The 21,725-nt window shown below is 41.0% G+C and overlaps 2 protein-coding genes across 2 annotated transcripts; both read right to left on the bottom strand.

The window, feature by feature from the left end:
* Positions 1-483: 483 nt before the first annotated feature.
* On the bottom strand, positions 484-2,238 carry LOC125376020. Its single transcript, XM_048387198.1, has 2 exons — positions 1,839-2,238; positions 484-1,727 (listed from the first exon to the last, which is right to left on the bottom strand). The coding sequence occupies exons 1-2, from the start codon at positions 2,221-2,223 to the stop codon at positions 538-540; spliced, it is 1,575 nt and encodes a 524-aa protein (XP_048243155.1). The 5' UTR covers positions 2,224-2,238; the 3' UTR covers positions 484-537.
* A 5,951-nt stretch (positions 2,239-8,189) lies between these two features.
* On the bottom strand, positions 8,190-19,764 carry LOC124148693. Its single transcript, XM_048387197.1, has 4 exons — positions 19,444-19,764; positions 18,778-19,332; positions 10,164-10,274; positions 8,190-9,830 (listed from the first exon to the last, which is right to left on the bottom strand). The coding sequence occupies exons 1-4, from the start codon at positions 19,762-19,764 to the stop codon at positions 8,244-8,246; spliced, it is 2,574 nt and encodes an 857-aa protein (XP_048243154.1). The 3' UTR covers positions 8,190-8,243.
* Between the last annotated feature and the right edge of the window lie 1,961 nt (positions 19,765-21,725).

Genomic DNA, 21,725 nt, shown 5'->3' with positions numbered 1-21,725 from the left:
CTGACAAGGGTGGCTTATTTGATGTGGTGTTATTCACTCTGATCCTTAATAGCTTCTGATACCGGTGCTCAACTGATTCTCTTAACATGTGCATTGTGCACTGTGCACATTACCTGGTTGGCCTGGTGAAACCACTGACCAGCTCAAAATTGAGGAAGAAGCCACCTGGCTGGCTTTTCTTCCCTTGAAGGATCTGAATTGTAAGATGAAATAATTCCCCTGTCCCATCTGTCGGTATGTAATTACTTTTGAGGGTTAATGTGATGTCACTGACCAGTGCTTAATAGTTAGGGTACCATTGACTGGGATATTAATGAACAGATATGATATACTCAATCAAGTATCATCTAATCGCCATCGATTGACAAGATATCTAGTGGACAGCAGACATTTAGTAAAACGTGTTCGTGTTCAGTGTGGATGTGAGAACACCTTCTGACATCTGAATTGTCTTGCACAAAAAGCACATCAATGTAAAAACTGTTATAGTTGGCAACCGTTTATTGAAAAAGTTTATATAAAATCAGCATGGAACATTCAGAGTCTTGTGAGGTACATGTAGTCAGTGAGGAACTTGACTATTGCCCTGCCCGACCCATCCAGCACATGCTTCTCTGCCTCCACAGTTGCCAGATCACGCACGGCTTGGGGAAGAGTTTCCACCAGCTGTGCAGCTCTTTCCAGATAGCCAGTCCTGGAATGAAAGGTTACAAGTCCCGCCGACACGTAAGCTGCATGCAGGGATTTGTCGTAGGGACGAGGAACCAGACGAATGGCCGATTTCACCTCAGCCTTTCCCAAAGTGGATTTATCGTTGTAGGTTCCATGGACAAATTCTGCATAGTTGAGTGAGTTGTGGGTGTACTCGTGGACTATTTGCTCCGCCATGAAGGGAACGCTCCATTCTCTCCCAACACTCGGGTCCATCCAGAACAAACCAAGGGCAGAGCGAACTCCTCCAGCTAAGTTAACCTTGTGTTCTTGTTTGTAGAAAGCAATGCAGGATATCATCTGTGTCATTGCGTCAAAGAGTTCAGGATGAGTGTTGTTGATCATCCTGAGAGCGGCATGTGCAGTGGTCGATATCCTCTTTTGCTCTTCCCCAGTGAATATGTGTTTCTTAGAAGCCATGTAGGCTGGTGAAAGGGACATAACTCCTGTGACGTTCAACCAATCTGCTATGTCCTCATCATCAAAGATGAGTACAATTTCATTTTTCTTCACAGGGAGATGAATCGGCTGAATTTTTCTGATTTCGCCAAAGAACGCTTTCTTAGCATCACTTTCACTCACGTCTGTGCCCTTGAAACCCTTGACTGCTAATCTTTGGTTCATTAGGTTGATGTCACGACGGAAAGGCCAGTAAAGATTCATGAAGCTATCTGTCAAGCCCATCAGAGAAAGGGATACGTATGTTGACAATGGTTTGACGGTATCGGCGAACAACAAAGTATCTCTCAAGATAGGCAGGGATGTGTTCCAGTGTGTGTAAAAGGATTCCTCTTCTTTGCTGACGTTTCTCCGTGAGTTGTGCACAAGTGTCAGCCAATTAATCAGATTCTCCAAGTCAAGGTTGTGAAGTTGCATATTATCGTGTTCAGCATGGTATTGAAACCATGATAACAATGCTTCTTTCAAAACATTATACAGTTGGGCATCGCCAGTCATATTTTTGTGTAGCTGATCGATGATCGCTTCAATGACGTCTATGAGACTGTTCTCTACATCTCTTGAAACTGCCTTCATCAAATTCTGAGGATTGGAGACAAGCAAGCCATCGTTACTGTCAACCTTTGCAGACAAACTTCTGATCTTATGTTCCAGACTGTCCTCTACATCTCGGGAAACTGCCCTCATCAAATTCTGTGGATTGGAGACAAGCAAGCCATCGTTACTGTCAACCTTTGCAGACAAACTTCTGATTTTAGGACCAAGATTATCTTCAACGTCTGTGGAAACTTTACTTCTTCTCTTTACCAGTGTGTCCATCCCATCGATCTCCTTGTCCTCCGTACTGGTAATTAGTAGCAGGTTGTCCTCTAGGTGTTTCAAGAGCTTCATTTTATGCTCATCAGGTTGTGTGTTAACATAAGGCACATAGTATTGGATAACATAGCCCTTGGCATAGGATTTCATGTTTTCCTTTATCTGCTTGACAGTGCTCTGTGTGAAGCAACAGGTCGTGAGCATCTTTGAAAGGTACATCAGGGTCAGCAGGGTCATGTTTCTGTAAATAAAAAGTCAAACGTTCAGTTATTTTATACCAATTAAGCTTCATAGGAAGGGGGCAAGGGTGGCCCAGTCGTCTAAGGCGCCGCGATTCGCTGTGCAGAGTTGCGTCCCTGGGCACGCCAGAAACCTATGACTGTGGTTTCGAATCCCGGTTCGCCCCGATTATGTTTCCAGGTTTGTCAGCACCATACCCGTGCTCGTGGGTTTCACCGAAGTGGTAAACGTCTGAGACCTGCATCACTTCGGGCTTTCCTCCCACATTAAGCTGACACGCCGTGATATACCTGGAATACTGTTAAAAGCGGAGTTAAACCCAACTCACTCACTCACTCACAAGGTATAAATGACGTTTCACATTTCCCAGTATATCAGGTGTTCAACATCATAAGGTATAAATCAGGTTTCACATTGTCCAGTATATAAGTTGTTCAACGTCACAAGGTATAAATAAGGTTTCACATTACCCAGTATATTAGATCCTCAACATCACAAGGTATAAATCAGGTTTCACATTATCCTGATTATTAGATGTTCAACATCACAAGGTATGAATCAGGTTTCACATTACCCAGTATATTAGATCCTCAACATCACAAGGTATAAATCAGGTTTCACATTACCCAGTATGTTAGATGTTCAACATCACAAGGTATCAATCAGATTTCACATTACCCAGTATATTAGATGTTCAACATCACAAGGTATAAATCAGATTTCACATCACCCAGTATATTAGATGTTCAACATCACAAGGTATAAATCAGGTTTCACATTACCCAGTATATTAGATGTTCAACATCACAAGGTATGAATGAGATTTCACATTACCCAGGATATTAGATATTCAACATCACAAGGTATAAATCAGGTTTCACATTACCCAGTATATTAGATGTTCAACATAACAAGGTATAAATCAGGTTTCACATTATCCTGATTATTAGATGTTCAACATCACAAGGTATGAATCAGGTTTCACATTACCCAGTATATTAGATCCTCAACATCACAAGGTATGAATCAGGTTTCACATTACCCAGTATGTTAGATGTTCAACATCACAAGGTATAAATCAGGTTTCACATTACCCAGTATATTAGATGTTCAACATCACAAGGTATCAATCAGATTTCACATTACCCAGGATATTAGATATTCAACATCACAAGGTATGACTGAGATTTCACATTACCCAGGATATTAGATGTTCAACATCACAAGGTATAAATCAGGTTTCACATTACCCAGTATATTAGATGTTCAACATCACAAGGTATTAATCAGGTTCCACATTACCCAGTATACTGGATGTTCAACATCACAAGGTATAAATCAGGTTTCACATTACCCAGTATTTTAGATGTTCAACATCATAAGGTATTAATCAGGTTTCACATTACCCAGTATACTGGATGTTCAACATCATAAGGTATAAATCAGGTTTCACATTACCCAGCATATAAGATGGTCAACATCATAAGGCATGAATCGGGTTTCACATTACCCAGTATATTAGATGTTCAACATCACAAGGTATATATCAGGTTTCACATTACCAGTATATTAGATGTTCAACATAGGGTATATTGAAGGCGTCACGTTACACAGTTATAAGAAATGTAATATCACAAAGTATATTGGATGTGTCACGTTATACAGTATATAAGAGGTGTAACATCAAGAGGTATAATTGAAGGCGTCACTTTACACAGTTTAGAAGAAAAATAATATCACAAAGTATGTTTGAGGTGACACGTTACACACTGTAGAAGAGGTGTGACATCACAGGGTATATTGGAGGCGTCACGTTACACATTCATAAGAAGTGTAACATCACAGGGAATATTGGAGGTGTCAAGTTACACACTGTAAAAGAGGTGTAACCTCACACGGTATATTGGGGTTGACACGTTACACAGTGTAGAAGAAGTGTAACATCCAGAGTTATTTTGAAGGCGTCACGTTACACAGTGTAGAAGAAGTGTAACATCACAAGGTATATTGGAGGTGACACGTTACACAGTGTAGAAGAGGTGTAACCTCACAGGGTATATTGGAGGTGACACTTTACACACTGCAGAAGAGGTGTAACCTCACACGGAATATTGTAGGTGACACGTTACACAGTGTAGAAGAGGTGTTACCTCAGAGGGTATACTGGAGGTGACACGTTACACAGTGTAGAAGAGGTGTAACCTCACAGTATATATCGGAGGTGACACGTTACACAGTGTAGAAGAGGTGTAACCTCACAGTATATATCGGAGGTGAAACGTTACACAGTGTAGAAGAGTTGTAACATCAAAGGATGTATCGGAGGTGACACGTTACACAGTGTAGAAGAGGTGTAACATCACACGGTATATTGGAGGTGACACGTTACACAGTGTAGAAGAAGTGTAACATCAAGAGGTATTTTGGAAGTGACACATTACGCACTTATAAGAAGTGTAACATCAAGAGGTATATTGACGTTACATACTTATAAGAAGTGTAAAATCACAGCATATATTGGAAGTTACACGTTACACAGTGTAGAAGAAATGTAACATCACACGGTATATTAGAGGAGTCACAAGTTATACATAAGGACATAACTGACAAGGGTGGCTGATTTGATATGGTGTTATTCACTCTGATCCTTAATAGCTTCTGATACCTGTGCTCAATTGATTCTCTTGACATCTGCATTAAAAGTGTGCACTGTGCACATGACCTGGTTGGTCTGGTGAAACCACTGACCAGCTCAAAATTGAGGAAGAAGCCACCTGGATGGTTTTTCTTCCCTTGAATGATCTGAATTGTAAGATGAAATAATTCCCCTGTCCCTTCTGTGGGTATGCAATTACTTTTGAGGGTTAATGTGATGTCACTGACCAGTGCTTAATAGTTAGGGTACCATTGACTGGGATATTAATGAACAGATATGATATACTGAATCAAGTAGAAGAAGTCTTTATTTGTACCAAGGCCACTGGCCCATATACAATACATACATTTGAAATAGTGTGGTACATGAAAAAAGGTAATGTCAGGTACAAATTTACAGGTTTACAGGCTTTTCATAATTACGTCTTCTTTCATAGCTGTAATACAGGTATTTACATAGTTTTCCAAGGAATTGTTTACACGAAGATGACAGTAGCGTTTTAAATTTATGCATATTTGGATTATTGCAAAATGTTGTTGGTAAATACAGATGTCTAATATCGTTGTAATATTCACATTCTAAAGTAAAATGATATTCATTCTCTATACTTGTTTGACATATGGGACAGAGTCGTAAACTTAAGTCAATATCAGCCCATCTACCTTCGTTTACCTTAAGTCTTAGTAGCCCGGCTCTAAGCCTTATCAAAACATTTCGATATTTTATTTCAGTAATAATGGAAAGGTATTTTTCTGGTTCCAGGAGACTTTTAAATTCTTTATACAGAATGTACCTAGAACTAGCCTTGATAGTACTATTCTATGATTGGTAGAACATATTTATCAAAACGTTTTTAAAACTATTCATGAATGACGGTTTGTCGCCAACAGCTTGACTGAGCCAAACTACTCCGAATCCGTGAGAAAATAATATGGAACGAATAGAAGAAGCATAGTTTTGACGACCACACTTGTCGTTATATACAAGCATATTATAAGATTTTCTTGGTATCCTATCTTCGTCCATTTCAATCAGTTTTAGCCAATACTTTACAGAACGACACATAGCATTTACATGTAGTGGGTACCGACCGCATTCCCCATACACAATAGCATTTGGGGTTTGCAAACCAACGTTAAGAAACTTCTTACAAGCCATAATATGCACTTGTTCTATTTTTTCAAATCTGTCTACACCCCATATTTCCGCACCATATAAAAGAATAGTTTGAATCTGAGTATCAAATATTTTAAAGAAAACTGAAGTGTCAACAAAACCAATCTTCCGTAGATTGCGAAATATTTCCATTAAAGCTCGTTTACCCCTTGATGCTAGATCTGAAACACATTGGTTCATCTTTGATGTATATGAGAATACAAACCCAAGATATCTATAGGAGTTGGCGGTTGAAATACGTTTGCCTTTATAGAACCATTTCTCATGAACAGATAACCGCCCTCCTCGTCTAAATACAACAACACTCGTTTTATCTAAATTAACCGTTAATTCATGTGAATCTGCAAAGTTATCAAGAATATGAAGTTGGTTCTGTAAACCAGTTACTGTGTCAGAGACAAGAATAACATCGTCGGCAAACAATAATAATAATATTTCAAACAAGTCAGGAAATAATTGTACGCCGTGTTTCCCATGTGATGAAACATCATTTGACAGTTCATTGATGAAAAAGGAAAATAATAGAGGGCTTAATATACAGCCTTGTTTAACTCCGTTAGGACAATCAAAATATTCTGTATAAATGTTATCATTACATCTCACACACGCTTTTACGGAGGCATAGATTCCCTTAAGTGCTCTCATCATCTTTCCACCCAAGCCTACATCGTGCAGACACTCCCATAGTTTAAGATGATTTACTGAATCAAAGGCTTTTTTAAAATCCACAAAAGCAACGTATAATTTCCCTTTTCTGTTCGATAAACATTTGTTAACAATTGCATTCAACGTGAATATGTGGTCAGCAGGAGAATATCCCTGCCTAAAGCCTGCTTGTGTCTCGGGTAATTTACTTCTTATATTAGCCCAGTTAGTAAGTCTAGAGTTTAAGACACTTGTGTAAACCTTACTAATTGTACACAATAGAGATATCCCTCTAAAGTTATCTGGATTATTTTTGTTACCTTTCTTATGTAGTGGAAGGATAATAGCTTTTGTCCAGTTCTGAGGGAATAATCCAGAATCAAATAACTTATTGAACAAATTTCGTAGGAAAGGAGTTATTACATTTTCACAACATTTTAACATTTCAATGACCACGTCATCAACACCAGGGGATTTGCCATTCTTTATCTTTACGATTTATAGCCTTGTGGATTTCTGAGTCGGTAATCGGCGACTCCAAAATACACTGGTCAATCTCATCAAGTATAAAATCTTCATCACATTGACATTCGACTTCAACATGTAATACATCTGTACACTGAAAAACGTTTGTAAAATGATCAAACCAGCACTCTTTACTTATGTTATTCTTTGTTTCCCTACGACCTGATATACTCCGTAACTCTTTCCAAAATGTGGTTGAATCAGATAGAGATAGCTTTAGTTTTGTTCGTGTCATAAATTGATAGTTTGATTTTGCTGTTCTGCAAACATGTTTATACTTGTTTCTCATTTTACAAAAGATTAACTTATTTTCGTTAGATTTCTTCTCTTTGAATTTCCTCATGTATCGCCTCGCTTCCCGTTTTGCTCGTCTGCATTCACTATTATAAAACCCCGTATTTCGGGGTGAACTTTTAACACAAGGTACCTTCATACAGTCAGCGGCACAAAGAACAACATTAACAAATTTTTCGAGGGCAAGATTGAAATCAAAAGTTAAAAGATCGATGAGCTCGTTGAAGGATGGACATAGATTTGTTATACTTCCTATAAACACATCACGCTTACGAGGGTTCCATTTATATTTGTGTGTTTTGGTGGAAAGATAATCATCACTTGTAGATACTTTAGGGAGAAATATGTCCAAATGTAGACATACAGGCATATGTTTTGACTCAACTCTTGTATCCACAAACATGGATTGACAACAATTGTGAACATTAACTGAACCTATAAAATAATCGATTACGCTACATCCTTGATCTGCTATGTAAGTGAAACTACCCTCTTTGTCTCCAGTTGTCCTGCCGTTGAGAGTATCATCTAGTCAGCGCCATCGATTGACAAGATATCTAGTGGACAGCAGACATTTAGTAAAACGTGTTCGTGTTCAGTGTGGATGTGAGAACACCTTCTGACATCTGAATTGTCTTGCACAAAAAGCACATCAATGTAAAAACTGTTATAGTTGGCAACCGTTTATTGAAAAAGTTTATATAAAATCAGCATGGAACATTCAGAGTCTTGTGAGGTACATGTAGTCAGTGAGGAACTTGACTATTGCCCTGCCGGACCCATCCAGCACAAGCTTCTCTGCCTCCACAGTTGCCAGATCACGCACGGCTTGGGGAAGAGTTTCCACCAGCTGTGCAGCTCTTTCCAGATAGCCAGTCCTGGAATGAAAGGTTACAAGTCCCGCTGACACGTAAGCTGCATGCAGGGATTTGTCGTAGGGACGAGGAACCAGACGAATGGCCGATTTCACCTCAGCCTTTCCCAACGTGGATTTATCGTTGTAGGTTCCATGGACAAATTCTGCATAGTTGAGTGCGTTGTGGGTGTACTCGTGGACTATTTGCTCCGCCATGAAGGGAACGCTCCATTCTCTCCCAACACTCGGGTCCATCCAGAACAAACCAAGGGCAGAGCGAACTCCTCCAGCTAAGTTAACCTTGTGTTCTTGTTTGTAGAAAGCAATGCAGGATATCATCTGTGTCATTGCGTCAAAGAGTTCAGGATGAGTGTTGTTGATCATCCTGAGAGCGACATGTGCAGTGGTCGATATCCTCCTTTGCTCTTCCCCAGTGAATATGTGTTTCTTAGAAGCCATGTAGGCTGGTGAAAGGGACATAACTCCTGTGACGTTCAACCAATCTGCTATGTCCTCATCATCAAAGATGAGTACAATTTCATTTTTCTTCACAGGGAGATGAATCGGCTGAATTTTTCTGATTTCGCCAAAGAACGCTTTCTTAGCATCACTTTCACTCACGTCTGTGCCCTTGAAACCCTTGACTGCTAATCTTTGGTTCATTAGGTTGATGTCACGACGGAAAGGCCAGTAAAGATTCATGAAGCTATCTGTCAAGCCCATCAGAGAAAGGGATACGTATGTTGACAATGGTTTGACGGTATCGGCGAACAACAAAGTATCTCTCAAGATAGGCAGGGATGTGTTCCAGTGTGTGTAAAAGGATTCCTCTTCTTTGCTGACGTTTCTCCGTGAGTTGTGCACAAGTGTCAGCCAATTAATCAGATTCTCCAAGTCAAGGTTGTGAAGTTGCATATTATCGTGTTCAGCATGGTATTGAAACCATGATAACAATGCTTCTTTCAAAACATTATACAGTTGGGCATCGCCAGTCATATTTTTGTGTAGCTGATCGATGATCGCTTCAATGACGTCTGTGAGACTGTTCTCTACATCTCGGGAAACTGCCCTCATCAAATTCTGTGGATTGGAGACAAGCAAGCCATTGTTACTGTCAACCTTTGCAGACAAACTTCTGATCTTATGTTCCAAACTGTCCTCTACATCTCGGGAAACTGCCCTCATCAAATTCTGTGGATTGGAGACAAGCAAGCCATCGTTACTGTCAACCTTATTGGACAAACTCCTGATCTTATGTTCCAAACTGTTCTCTACATCTCGGGAAACTGCTCTCATCAAATTCTGTGGATTGGAGACAAGCAAGCCATCGTTACTGTCAACCTTATTGGACAGCCTCCTGATCTTATGTTCCAAACTGTCCTCTACATCTCCGGAAACTGCTCTCATCAAATTCTGTGGATTGGAGACAAGCAAGCCATCGTTACTGTCAACCTTTGCAGACAAACTCCTGATCTTATGTTCCAAACTGTTCTCTACATCTCGGGAAACTGCTCTCATCAAATTCTGTGGATTGGAGACAAGCAAGCCATCGTTACTGTCAACCTTATTGGACAGACTCCTGATCTTGTGTTCCAAACTGTTCTCTACATCTCTGGAAACTGCTCTCATCAAATTCTGTGGATTGGAGACAAGCAAGCCATCGTTACTGTCAACCTTATTGGATAGACTCCTGATCTTATGTTCCAAACTGTCCTCTACATCTCGGGAAACTGCCCTCATCAAATTCTGTGGATTGGAGACAAGCAAGCCATCGTTACTGTCAACCTTATTGGACAGACTCCTGATCTTATGTTCCAAACTGTCCTCTACATCTCGGGAAACTGCCCTCATCAAATTCTGTGGATTGGAGACAAGCAAGCCATCGTTACTGTCAACCTTTGCAGACAAACTTCTGATTTTAGGACCAAGATTATCTTCAACGTCTGTGGAAACTTTACTTCTTCCCTTTACCAGTGTGTCCATCCCATCGATCTCCTTGTCCTCCGTACTGGTAATTAGTAGCAGGTTGTCCTCTAGGTGTTTCAAGAGCTTCATTTTATGCTCATCAGGTTGTGTGTTAACATAAGGCACATAGTATTGGATAACATAGCCCTTGGCATAGGATTTCATGTTTTCCTTTATCTGCTTGACAGTGCTCTGTGTGAAGCAACAGGTCGTGAGCATCATTGAGAGGTAAATCAGGGTCAGCAGGGTCATGTTTCTGTAAATAAAAAGTCAAACGTTCAGTTATTTTATACCAATTAAGCTTCATAGGAAGGGGGCAAGGGTGGCCCAGTCGTCTAAGGCGCCGCGATTCGCTGTGCAGAGTTGCGTCCCTTGGGCACGCCAGAAACCTATGATTGTGGTTTCGAATCCCGGTTCGCCCCGATTATGTTTCCAGGTTTGTCAGCACCATACCCGTGCTCGTGGGTTTCACCGAAGCGGTAAACGTCTGAGACCTGCATCACTTCGGGCTTTCCTCCCACATTAAGCTGACACGCCGTGATATAACTGGAATAATGTTAAAAGCCGAGTTAAACCGAACTCACTTCATAGGAGGGAAGCACATTTTGACATATGCAGCATGACGCTGAATATTTAAACCATAAGTGTAGTTAATGTTGGTCCATACGAATAATGATTTAGAATGAAGTAACTCAAGACCTACAGCCACTAACAATATGTATGTATATACCGATTGGTTTAAGAAATATAACTTTTTCAACCTTTTATTCCCATATTGGTGGTCGATCATGTGTCTATTTGGTGCGTCACACTACCGCATTGTTGCAGTAGATCCTTCTCTACATACTGCAATCATATATTTTATCAACTTCATTCACATATTTTGGAATTGCACATGCAACTCATGTCTAACTGGTGTTAATCTTTGAAGTGCATGTAAATGTGGTATACACAGGAACCACATTTTGATAGATGCCAGCTTCTGTAATTTGAATGGGCACAACATATATTTTAAAATCAATCAATAGAATACCCACTTATCCCCTTCTTTTATCCCCCACATATAATCATCGAGATTATGAAATAATAATGTTTTAAAAATGTTAATACTCAGATTACAGATATCCTTTATGGTTAAAGAGTGTGCCTTCACATCACAGTGGTCGACTGACACTGTTATAACCGAGATATACAATTGAAGGTGTAGAAGTCATGTAAAGAATATATGTGTAGATATTGGATGCAAGAGGTTTGCCGTTCTATCAGGGGTAGTCGGGTAGCCTAGGGGTTAAAGCGTTAGAACGTCACGCCGAAGGCACGGGTTCCAATTTCCACATTGGTACAATGTATGAAGCCCATTTCTTGTGTCCCCGCCGTGATTATGCTGGAATATTTCTCACGGAGCCGTTAAACCATATTCACTCACTCACTCACTCCAGTTCTATGTCAAGGTCTTCACCATGGTTAAAAAACGAACGTGAATACCGCATGGTAAAACAAGGTTGCAAATTAAATGAAGTATTAGAAATGGCGAGAAATGAAATATATAGTTGAATATGATCTCAAAGCAATATTCTAGCATTATTCCGGGGGCCTGAATATAATTGAATTAGCGCCAGTCAATGAATGGTTGCCAGTATGATCAACGATCCACGCTGTAGTTTACGATGACACCGGGTACAATGTGTGAAGCCCGTTTCTGGTGTCCCCTCGCCGTGATATTGCTGGAATATTGCTAAAAGCCGCGTCAAACCATACTCCCTCACTCACTCATCGGCACAATAAGAAGGTGACGACTAACGCGATTATAAGTTTTATCATAGGATCCAACTGTAGACTATCACACCAATACGTGAGTGAGTGAGTGAGTGAGTGAGTTTTGTTTAACGTGCTTTGACCAGTATTCCAGATATATGAAGGCATGTCAGTGTGATGTGGGAGGAAATCCCGAAGTAACGTTGCTTTAAGACGATTATCACTTTGGAGAAACCCAGGAGCTCGTTTATGGTGCTGACAAACCAAAAAAACATTATCGGGGCTAATCTGCGATTCAAAACATCTAAATAAATAGCCACTGGAGCGGATAATTGTCATAACTTACCTTGTCTTGTGATGTGTTTAGCTGAATAGGAGTTTGAGTGTGGTATGAAAGACAACTATCACAAGTCATATTTATACCGTCTAGAAGAATGTAAACAACACATATATCCTGTTTGTCAGCATCAGATGTCATTGTTCCCACCACAATGAGTAAACACCATGTACGCCATGCAAGCGTTATGCTGAAAGTATTTTGGAACAGATAAGATAATTTAGGTCATATCAGCAAACAGCGGCTTTTCTTTTACGTGTTTCCGGACTTTTGCCGGTTTCATAGTGCTACCCCACCATGATACCAACGTACAGTTTGCCATGGGCACCCTCTTAGACACATTAAACTGACCACTCTGAGCCTGCCAGTCCTTTTTTTATCCCATTAATGCCGAGCGACAGGCAACAAGAAAAATCAGTTGGTACCATGCCAGGGGTTCGAACCACCGAACTTTCACCTTACGGGCAGACATTTCTATCCATTAGACCACGAAGGTCTCCTGTTTAGATATACCCATAGAATACAATACTTCTGTCAGATCTTTATGAGGCGGGCCTGGCATTGTTATCCTTGACAATCGGATCCTGTTATAACTGAAGGACGTAACGATGTACAGGCGACTTGTAGCGCCAAGGACACTTTGAGTGAGGGAGGGTGTTGGGTTTGGCGCCGCGTTGAACAGTATTTCTGTCATATGACGTCATGTCAGCTTTTAGTAAACCCCCAAGCAGGCCTAGGGGTACGGTGTATACCAGAAGCAGGTCCTGACTCTAATATATAATATGACATTATTTACATGATATTATATTAAAATGGACTTTGTTCCAATTGAGGGAGTAGTGGTGAAAAACCAACGATCATCACCTGGGGAATCATGGATTTCAACCCACGATATGTGGATCCTGGTATGGCTAAGACATAGAACACTGAACAGCGATATAGACCACTGTGGCCCGCTGAGAGCGGCTGCTATACATTGTATGGTCTGTTTTGGTAAATACTGATGGTTCTATAGAGTACACGTCGACATTGGGACGTACCCAAACACATCTGCAGATGCAGGATGGTTTCAGTGCATGTGTGTCATCGTATTGGAGACTGGACCATTACTCATATTATAAACCACTGTTTGTATTTTTGGTCCATCCAGGGCATCGTACTATATAGGTTGAACATTGCTGACCTACCCGCCTCGTCATTTTCTCGTCATTTTATTTTTTAGTGAATACAAAATGTCTTATTTTATCGGTCGTCATCTTCCCAAGGCAAGTGAGTTAACTGACTATAAAAGTCCAGTTTCCTCCCTTGCCGAACTAGGCTGGTATTATGGAGTTACAGTTTGGCTGGACTAACGAGTCTATGCATAGTCCAATCAAAATCGCGCACCGAAATCGAAATCCGGTTCGTAAAGAGTCATGCAGATTTCGGTCGACTGCAGAGTTTGCAAAGCATGTGCAACACTAACTCGTTGTCAACAAACATTTTAATCAAGGTGCTCATGTGATTTGATGCACCTCGCGATGTATGACTCGTTTTATCACAATATAGATCTTGATTATCGATCAGATCTTCTTTACTGGGCGCCACCGTTTTGTTTGAAGCAAATGCAAGTGATATAAGAGGTTGAATCTGATTGGTCCATAGGAGAGGCATAGAAAGGACATTACTCGTGATAGCCAGTTAACTCTCTTGCCTCAGGAAGATGATCTGTCGTGTGAATTGGGGTTGGTATCCTGATGGGATACTCATTTAAATACATTCTATATACGTCAGTGGTTTAGGGAATTGCAAGTGTTAACTAACGTCGGCAATATTTCGTCAATGGATTTAATTGAAAGTCAGATGACTTCTGCTTGACCTTGTTTTTGTTGACGAGATAATAAAAGAAAATAATGATCTGTGTTTTTTATGTGATCTCATTAAATTATCGTTGGACGGGTGAGATAAAAACAAATATATCCGACACTTAGTGGTTAAAACAATTATTTCAGATTTGTGAACTTTAAGTCATAAATGTCGTGTAAATACATCCTTATCGAAGCACAGGTGTGTATAATCGCATGACGTCTGGTCACATAAAGTTGTGGATGTTACGGGATTGACCAATGTGCAGGATATGGGCCGTGTTGTGCTGACACGGATGACGTGGTCACTGATAGCGACTGACAGGTTCGAGGCACACTAACCTGCATCAAGAGAAACAATATATTTACAAACATAGTGAGTGATCATGAGTTGCTGTCTTTATAATATTATGTTATATTTCACATCACCCAGTTTGTTAGATGTTCAACACCACAAGGTATAAATGAGGTTTCACATTACCAAGTATATTAGATGTTCAACATCACAAGGTATAAGGGGCACGGATGGCCCTGTCGTCTAAGGCGCCGCGATTAGCTGTGCAGAGTTGCGTCCCTTGGACACGCCAAAAACCTATGATTGTGGGTTCGAATCCCGGTTCGCCCCAATTATGTATCCAGGTTTGTCAGCACCGTACCCGTGCTCGTGGGTTTCACCGAAGTGGTAGACGTCTGAGACCTGCATCAATTCGGGCTTTCCTCTCACATAAAGTTGACACGCCGTGGTATAGCTGGCATACTGTTAAAAGCGGAGTTAAACCCAACTCACTCATTTACAAGGTATAAATGAGGTTTCACATTACCCAGTATATTAGATGTTCTACGTGATAAGGTAGGAATGAGGTTTTTACATTATCCAGGATATTATATATTCAACATCACAAGGTATAAATCAGGTTTCACATTACCCAGTATATGAGATGTTCAACACAAGTTACCAAGTAGACATTAGAGGTGTAACGTAACAAGGTGTTTTGGAGGTTCCGCATAACACAATACACAAACTATTTAAAGTTACCAAGACTTTGGCGGTTGAACCGTACCCAGTTTATTGAAGGTGTACCATTATCTAGCGTGTTGTAGGTGTAACTTTACTCGATATAGTGTCGTGCTACATGTAACGTGTTAAAAAACATTCGAGGTGTCTCTTTATCCAGTATATTGGAGGTGTCACGAACACCCTGTTAAAGAGGTGTAACATCAAGAGGTAAAATTGAAGGCGTCACGTTACACAGTTATGAGAAATGTAACATCACAAAGTATATTGGAGGTGTCACGTTATACAGTATATAAGAGGTGTAACATCACAAAGTATAATTGAGGTGACACGTTACATAGTTATAAGAAAAGTAACATCAGACGGTATATTGGAGGTGTCATGTTACACAGTGTAGAAGAGGTGTAACCTCACACGGTATATTCGAGGTGACACGTTACACAGTGTAGAAGAGGTGTAACCTCACACGATATATCGGAGGTAACACGTTACCCAGTGTAAAAGAGGTGTAACCTCACACGGTATATTGGAGGTGACACGTTACACAGTGTAGAAGAGGTGTAACCTCGCACGGTATATTGGAGGTGACACGTTCCACAATGTAGAAGAGGTGTAACCTCACACGGTATATTGGAGGTGACACGTTCCACGGTGTAGAAGAGGTGTAACATCACACGGTATATTGAAGGTGACACGTTCCACAGTGTAGAAGAGGTGTAACCTGAAAGTTAATATTGAAGGTGACACGTTCCACAGTGTAGAAAAGGTGTAACCTCACACGGTATATCGGAGGTGACACGTTACACAGTGTAAAAGAGGTGTAACATCACACGGTATATTGAAGGTGACACGTTACACAGTGTAGAAGAGGTGTAACCTCACACGGTATATTGAAGGTGACACGTTACACAGTGTAGAAGAGGTGTAACCTCACACGGTATATTGAAGGTGACACGTTACACAGTGTAGAAGAGGTGTAACCTCACACGGTATATTGAAGGTGACACGTTACACAGTGTAGAAGAGGTGTAACCTCAAAGGGTATATTGAAGGTGACACGTTACACAGTGTAGAAGAGGTGTAACCTTACACCGTATATTTGAGATGACACGTTACACAGTATAGAAGTGTTGCAACATCAAACGGTATATTGGAGATGAAACGTTACACAGTATAGAAGAAGTTAACATCACAGGGTATATTGGAGGTGTCTCGTTCCACAGTGTAGAAGAGGTGTAACCTCACAGTATATATCGGAGGTGAAACGTTACACATTGTAGAAGAGGTGTAACCTCACAGTATATATCGGAGGTGAAACGTTACACAGTTATAAGAAGTGTAACATCAGTGGGCATATTGGAGGTGACACGTTATGCAGTGTAGAAGTGGTGTAACATCACACGGTATATTGGAGGCGTCTCGTTACACAGTGTAGAAGAGGTGTAACATCACATGGTACATTGGAGGTGACACGCTACACCGTGTAGAAGAAGTGTAACATCAAGAGGTATTTTGGAAGTGACACATTACACACTTATAAGAAGTGTAACATCAAGAGGTATATTGAAGGCGTGACGTTACATACTTATAAGAAGTGTAAAATCACAGCATATATTGGAAGTGACACGTTACACAGTGTAGAAGGTGTGTAACATTACAGGGTATATTGGAGGTTATAAGTTATACATAAGGTCATAACTGACAAGGGTGGCTGATTTGATGTGGTGTTATTCACTCTGATCCTTAATAGCTTCTGATACCTGTGCTCAATTGATTCTCTTGACATGTGCATTAAAATTGTGCACTGTGCACATGACCTGGTTGGTCTGGTGAAACCACTGACCAGCTCAAAATTGAGGAAGCTTTTCTTCCCTTGGAGGATCTGAATTGTAAGATGAAAAAATGCCACTGTCCAATCTGTTGGTATTTAATTACTTTTGAGGGTTAATGTGATGTCACTGACCAGTGCTTAATAGTTAGGGTACCATTGACTGGGATATTAATGAACAGCTATGATATACTGACTCAAGTATCATTTAGTCAGCACCATCGATTGACAAGATATCTAGTGGACAGCAGACATTTAGTAAAACGTGTTCGTGTTCAGTGTGGATGTGAGAACACCTTCTGACATCTGAATTGTCTTGCACAAAAAGCACATCAATGTAAAAACTATTATAGTTGGCAACCGTTTATTGAAAAAGTTTATATAAAATCAGCATGGAACATTCAGAGTCTTGTGAGGTACATGTAGTCAGTGAGGAACTTGACTATTGCCCTGCCGGACCCATCCAACACATGCTTCTCTGCCTCCACAGTTGCCAGATCACGCACGGCTTGGGGAAGAGTTTCCAGCAGCTGTGCAGCTCTTTCCAGATAGCCAGTCCTGGAATGAAAGGTTACAAGTCCCGCTGACACGTAAGCTGCATGCAGGGATTTGTCGTAGGGTCGAGGAACCAGACGAATTGCCGATTTCACCTCAGCCTTTCCCAACGACGATTTATCGTTGTAGGTTCCATGGACAAATTCTGCATAGTTGAGTGAGTTGTGGGTGTACTCGTGGACTATTTGCTCCGCCATGAAGGGAACGCTCCATTCTCTCCCAACACTCGGGTCCATCCAGAACATACCAAGGGCAGAGCGAACTCCTCCAGCTAAGTTAACCTTGTGTTCTTGTTTGTAGAAAGCAATGCAGGATATCATCTGTGTCATTGCGTCAAAGAGTTCAGGATGAGTGTTGTTGATCATCCTGAGAGCGGCATGTGCAGTGGTCGATATCTTCTTTTGCTCTTCCCCAGTGAATATGTGTTTCTTAGAAGCCATGTAGGCTGGTGAAAGGGACATAACTCCTGTGACGTTCAACCAATCTGCTATGTCCTCATCATCAAAGATGAGTACAATTTCATTTTTCTTCACAGGGAGATGAATCGGCTGAATTTTTCTGATTTCGTCAAAGAACGCTTTCTTAGCATCATTTTCACTCACGTCTGTGCCCCTGAAACCCTTGACTGCTAATCTTTGGTTCATTAGGTTGATGTCACGACGGAAAGGCCAGTAGAGATTCATGAAGCTATCTGTCAAGCCTATCAGAGAAAGGGATACGTATGTTGACAATGGTTTGACGGTATCGGCGAACGACAAAGTATCTCTCAAGATAGGCAGGGATGTGTTCCAGTGTGTGTAAAAGGATTCCTCTTCTTTGCTGACGTTTCTCCTTGAGTTGTGCACAAGTGTCAGCCAATTAATCAGATTCTCCAAGTCAAGGTTGTGAAGTTGCATATCATCGTGTTCAGCATGATATTGAAACCATGACAACAATGCTTCTTTCAAAACATTATACAGTTGGGCATCGCTAGTCATATTTTTGTGTAGCTGATCGATGATCGCTTCAATGACGTCTGTGAGACTGTTCTCTACATCTCTGGAAACTGCCCTCATCAAATTCTGTGGATTGGAGACAAGCAAGCCATTGTTACTGTCAACCTTTGCAGACAAACTTCTGATCTTATGTTCCAAACTGTTCTCTACATCTCGGGAAACTGCTCTCATCAAATTCTGTGGATTGGAGACAAGCAAGCCATCGTTACTGTCAACCTTTGCAGACAAACTTCTGATCTTATGTTCCAAACTGTTCTCTACATCTCTGGAAACTGCTCTCATCAAATTCTGTGGATTGGAGACAAGCAAGCCATCGTTACTGTCAACCTTATTCGACAGACTCCTGATCTTATGTTCCAGACTGTTCTCCACATCTCGGGAAATTGCTCTCATCAAATTCTGTGGATTGGAGACAAGCAAGCCATCGTTACTGTCAACCTTTGCAGACAAGCTTCTGATCTTATGTTCCAAACTGTTCTCTACATCTCTGGAAACTGCTCTCATCAAATTCTGTGGATTGGAGACAAGCAAGCCATCGTTACTGTCAACCTTATTGGACAGACTCCTGATCTTATGTTCCAAACTGTTCTCTACATCTCTGGAAACTGCTCTCATCAAATTCTGTGGATTGGAGACAAGCAAGCCATCGTTACTGTCAACCTTATTGGACAGACTCCTGATCTTATGTTCCAAACTGTCCTCTACATCTCGGGAAACTGCCCTCATCAAATTCTGTGGATTGGAGACAAGCAAGCCATCGTTACTGTCAATCTTTGCAGACAAACTTCTGATTTTAGGACCAAGATTATCTTCAACGTCTGTGGAAACTTTACTTCTTCCCTTTACCAGTGTGTCCATCCCATCGATCTCCTTGTCCTCCGTACTGGTAATTAGTAGCAGGTTGTCCTCTAGGTGTTTCAAGAGCTTCATTTTATGCTCATCAGGTTGTGTGTTAACATAAGGCGCATAGTATTGGATAACATAGCCCTTGGCATAGGATTTCATGTTTTCCTTTATCTGCTTGACAGTGTTCTGTGTGAAGCAACAGGTCGTGAGCATCATTGAGAGGTACATCAGGGGCAGCAGGGTCATGCTTCTGTAAATAAAAAGGCAAACGTTCAGTTATTTTATACCAATTTAGCTTCATAGGAAGGGGGCAAGGGTGGCCCAGTCATCTAAGGCGCCGCGATTCGCTATGCAGAGTTGCGTCCCTTGGGCACGCCAGAAACCTATGATTGTGGTTTCGAATCCCGGTTTGCCCCAATTATGTTTCTAGGTTTGTCAGCACCATACCCGTGCTCGTGGGTTTCACCGAAGTGGTATACGTCTGAGACCTGCATCACTTCGGGCTTTCCTCCCACATTAAGCTGACGCGCCGTGATATAACTGGAATACTGTTAAAAGCGGAGTTAAACCCAACTCACTCACTCACTCACTAGAAACCTAGAAACATAATCGGGGCGAACCGGGATTCGAACCCACAATCATAGGTTTCTGGCGTGCCCAAGGGACGCAACTCTGCACAGTGAAGCCTTAGATGACTGGGCCACCCGTGCCCCCTGACACTGGTATAACCGTGATATACAATTGAAGGTGTAGAAGTCATGTAAAGAATGTAGATATTGGATGCAAATATTCAAGAGGTTTGCCGTTCTATCAGGGGCAGTCGGGTAGCCTGGTGGTTAAAGCGTTAGAACGTCACGCTGAAGGCACGGGTTCGAATTTGCACATTGGTACAATGTATGAAGCCCATTTCTTGTGTCCCCCCCCCCCCCCGTGATATTGCTGGAATATTCCTCATGGCTTCGTAAAACCATATTCACTCACTCACTCCAGTTCTATGTCAAGGTCTTTACTATGGTTAAAAAACGAACGTGAATACCGCAAAGCAAAACAATGTTGTACATTAAAAGTCGCATTAGAAATGGCGAGAAATGAAATATATACTTGAATATGATCTCAACGCAATAGAGTGAGTGAGTGAGTGAGTGAGTGAGTGAGTGAGTGAGTGAGTGAGTTTGGTTTAACGTGCTTTGAACAGAATTTCAGATTTATGTCCTACTTGTGAAACCCAGGAGCTCGTTTATGGTGCTGACAACCCAAAAACATTATCGAGGCTAATCTGCGATTCAAACCATCTAAATAAACAGCCACTGGAGTGGATAATTGTCACAACTTACCTTGTCTTGTGACGTGTTTAGTTGAATAGGAGTTTGAATGTAGTATGAAAGGCATCTATCAAGTCATATTTATACCGTCTAGAAGAATGTAAACAACACAATAGATCCTGTTTGTCGGCACCAGATGCATTATTCCCACCTCAATGAGTAAACACCACATACGCCATTGAAGTGTTATGTTAACGTTATTTCGGAAGAGATAAGATAACTGAGGTCTTATCAAACAGCAGGGTCTCTTTCATGCGAACTTTAATTTAACGTCAACAAGTGTATGTTTTGAGTGAATAAGTGAGTGCTGTTGAACTAGTCTTTGAGCTGTTTAGTCGGTTATAGCACTGCGTATCAGCTTAATGTTGGAAGCCGTTCTCCAAGTATATCCGTCTTTTCGTTATAAGCGTGTTCGTTTTAAACGTAGTTTACTGTACAATGAGACTGCACTTGTTCTCTTAAGATACCACAAAAAGTTCACGCTTTTCGTAAAAGTATATAGTATCTTACGAGAACGAGTGTAGCATTTTATTTGTTACCCCCACTTTTATGGAAGAAATTGGGTTTTCGTTACTGTCGACACGCTAAACGAAAGCTGGTTCGAACTGTCAACACGCTAAACGTAAACTGGTTCGAACTGTCAACACGCTAAACGTAAACTGGTTCGAACTGTCAACACGCTAAACGTAAACTGGTTCGAACTGTCAACACGCTAAACGTAAACTGGTTCGAACTGTCAACACGCTAAACGTAAACTGGTTCGAACTGTCAACACGCTAAACGTAAGCTGGCTCGAACTGTCAACACGCTAAACGCAAACTGGTTCGAACTGTCAACACGCTAAACGTAAACTGGTTCGAACTGTCGACACGTTAAACTTAAGCT

Source organism: Haliotis rufescens, unplaced genomic scaffold (assembly GCF_023055435.1).
Source record: "Haliotis rufescens isolate VD_foot unplaced genomic scaffold, xgHalRufe1.0.p SCAF_69, whole genome shotgun sequence".
Classification (NCBI taxonomy): domain Eukaryota; kingdom Metazoa; phylum Mollusca; class Gastropoda; order Lepetellida; family Haliotidae; genus Haliotis; species Haliotis rufescens.
Note: the sequence above shows the minus strand (reverse complement) of the source record. Positions and strands in the feature narration are given on the sequence as shown.

Coding starts and splice junctions, on each gene's coding strand:
- LOC125376020 (XM_048387198.1), bottom strand. CDS start 2,223: ATGACCCTGCTGACCCTGATGTACCTTTCAAAGATGCTCACGACCTGT. Junction 1,728..1,838: donor GATGAGGGCAGTTTCCCGAG/ATGTAGAGGACA, acceptor CAGTTTCAAGAG/ATGTAGAGAACAGTCTCATA.
- LOC124148693 (XM_048387197.1), bottom strand. CDS start 19,764: ATGACCCTGCTGCCCCTGATGTACCTCTCAATGATGCTCACGACCTGT. Junction 19,333..19,443: donor TCAGAAGTTTGTCTGCAAAG/ATTGACAGTAAC, acceptor CTGTCCAATAAG/GTTGACAGTAACGATGGCTT. Junction 9,831..10,163: donor TCAGGAGTCTGTCCAATAAG/GTTGACAGTAAC, acceptor TTGTCTGCAAAG/GTTGACAGTAACGATGGCTT.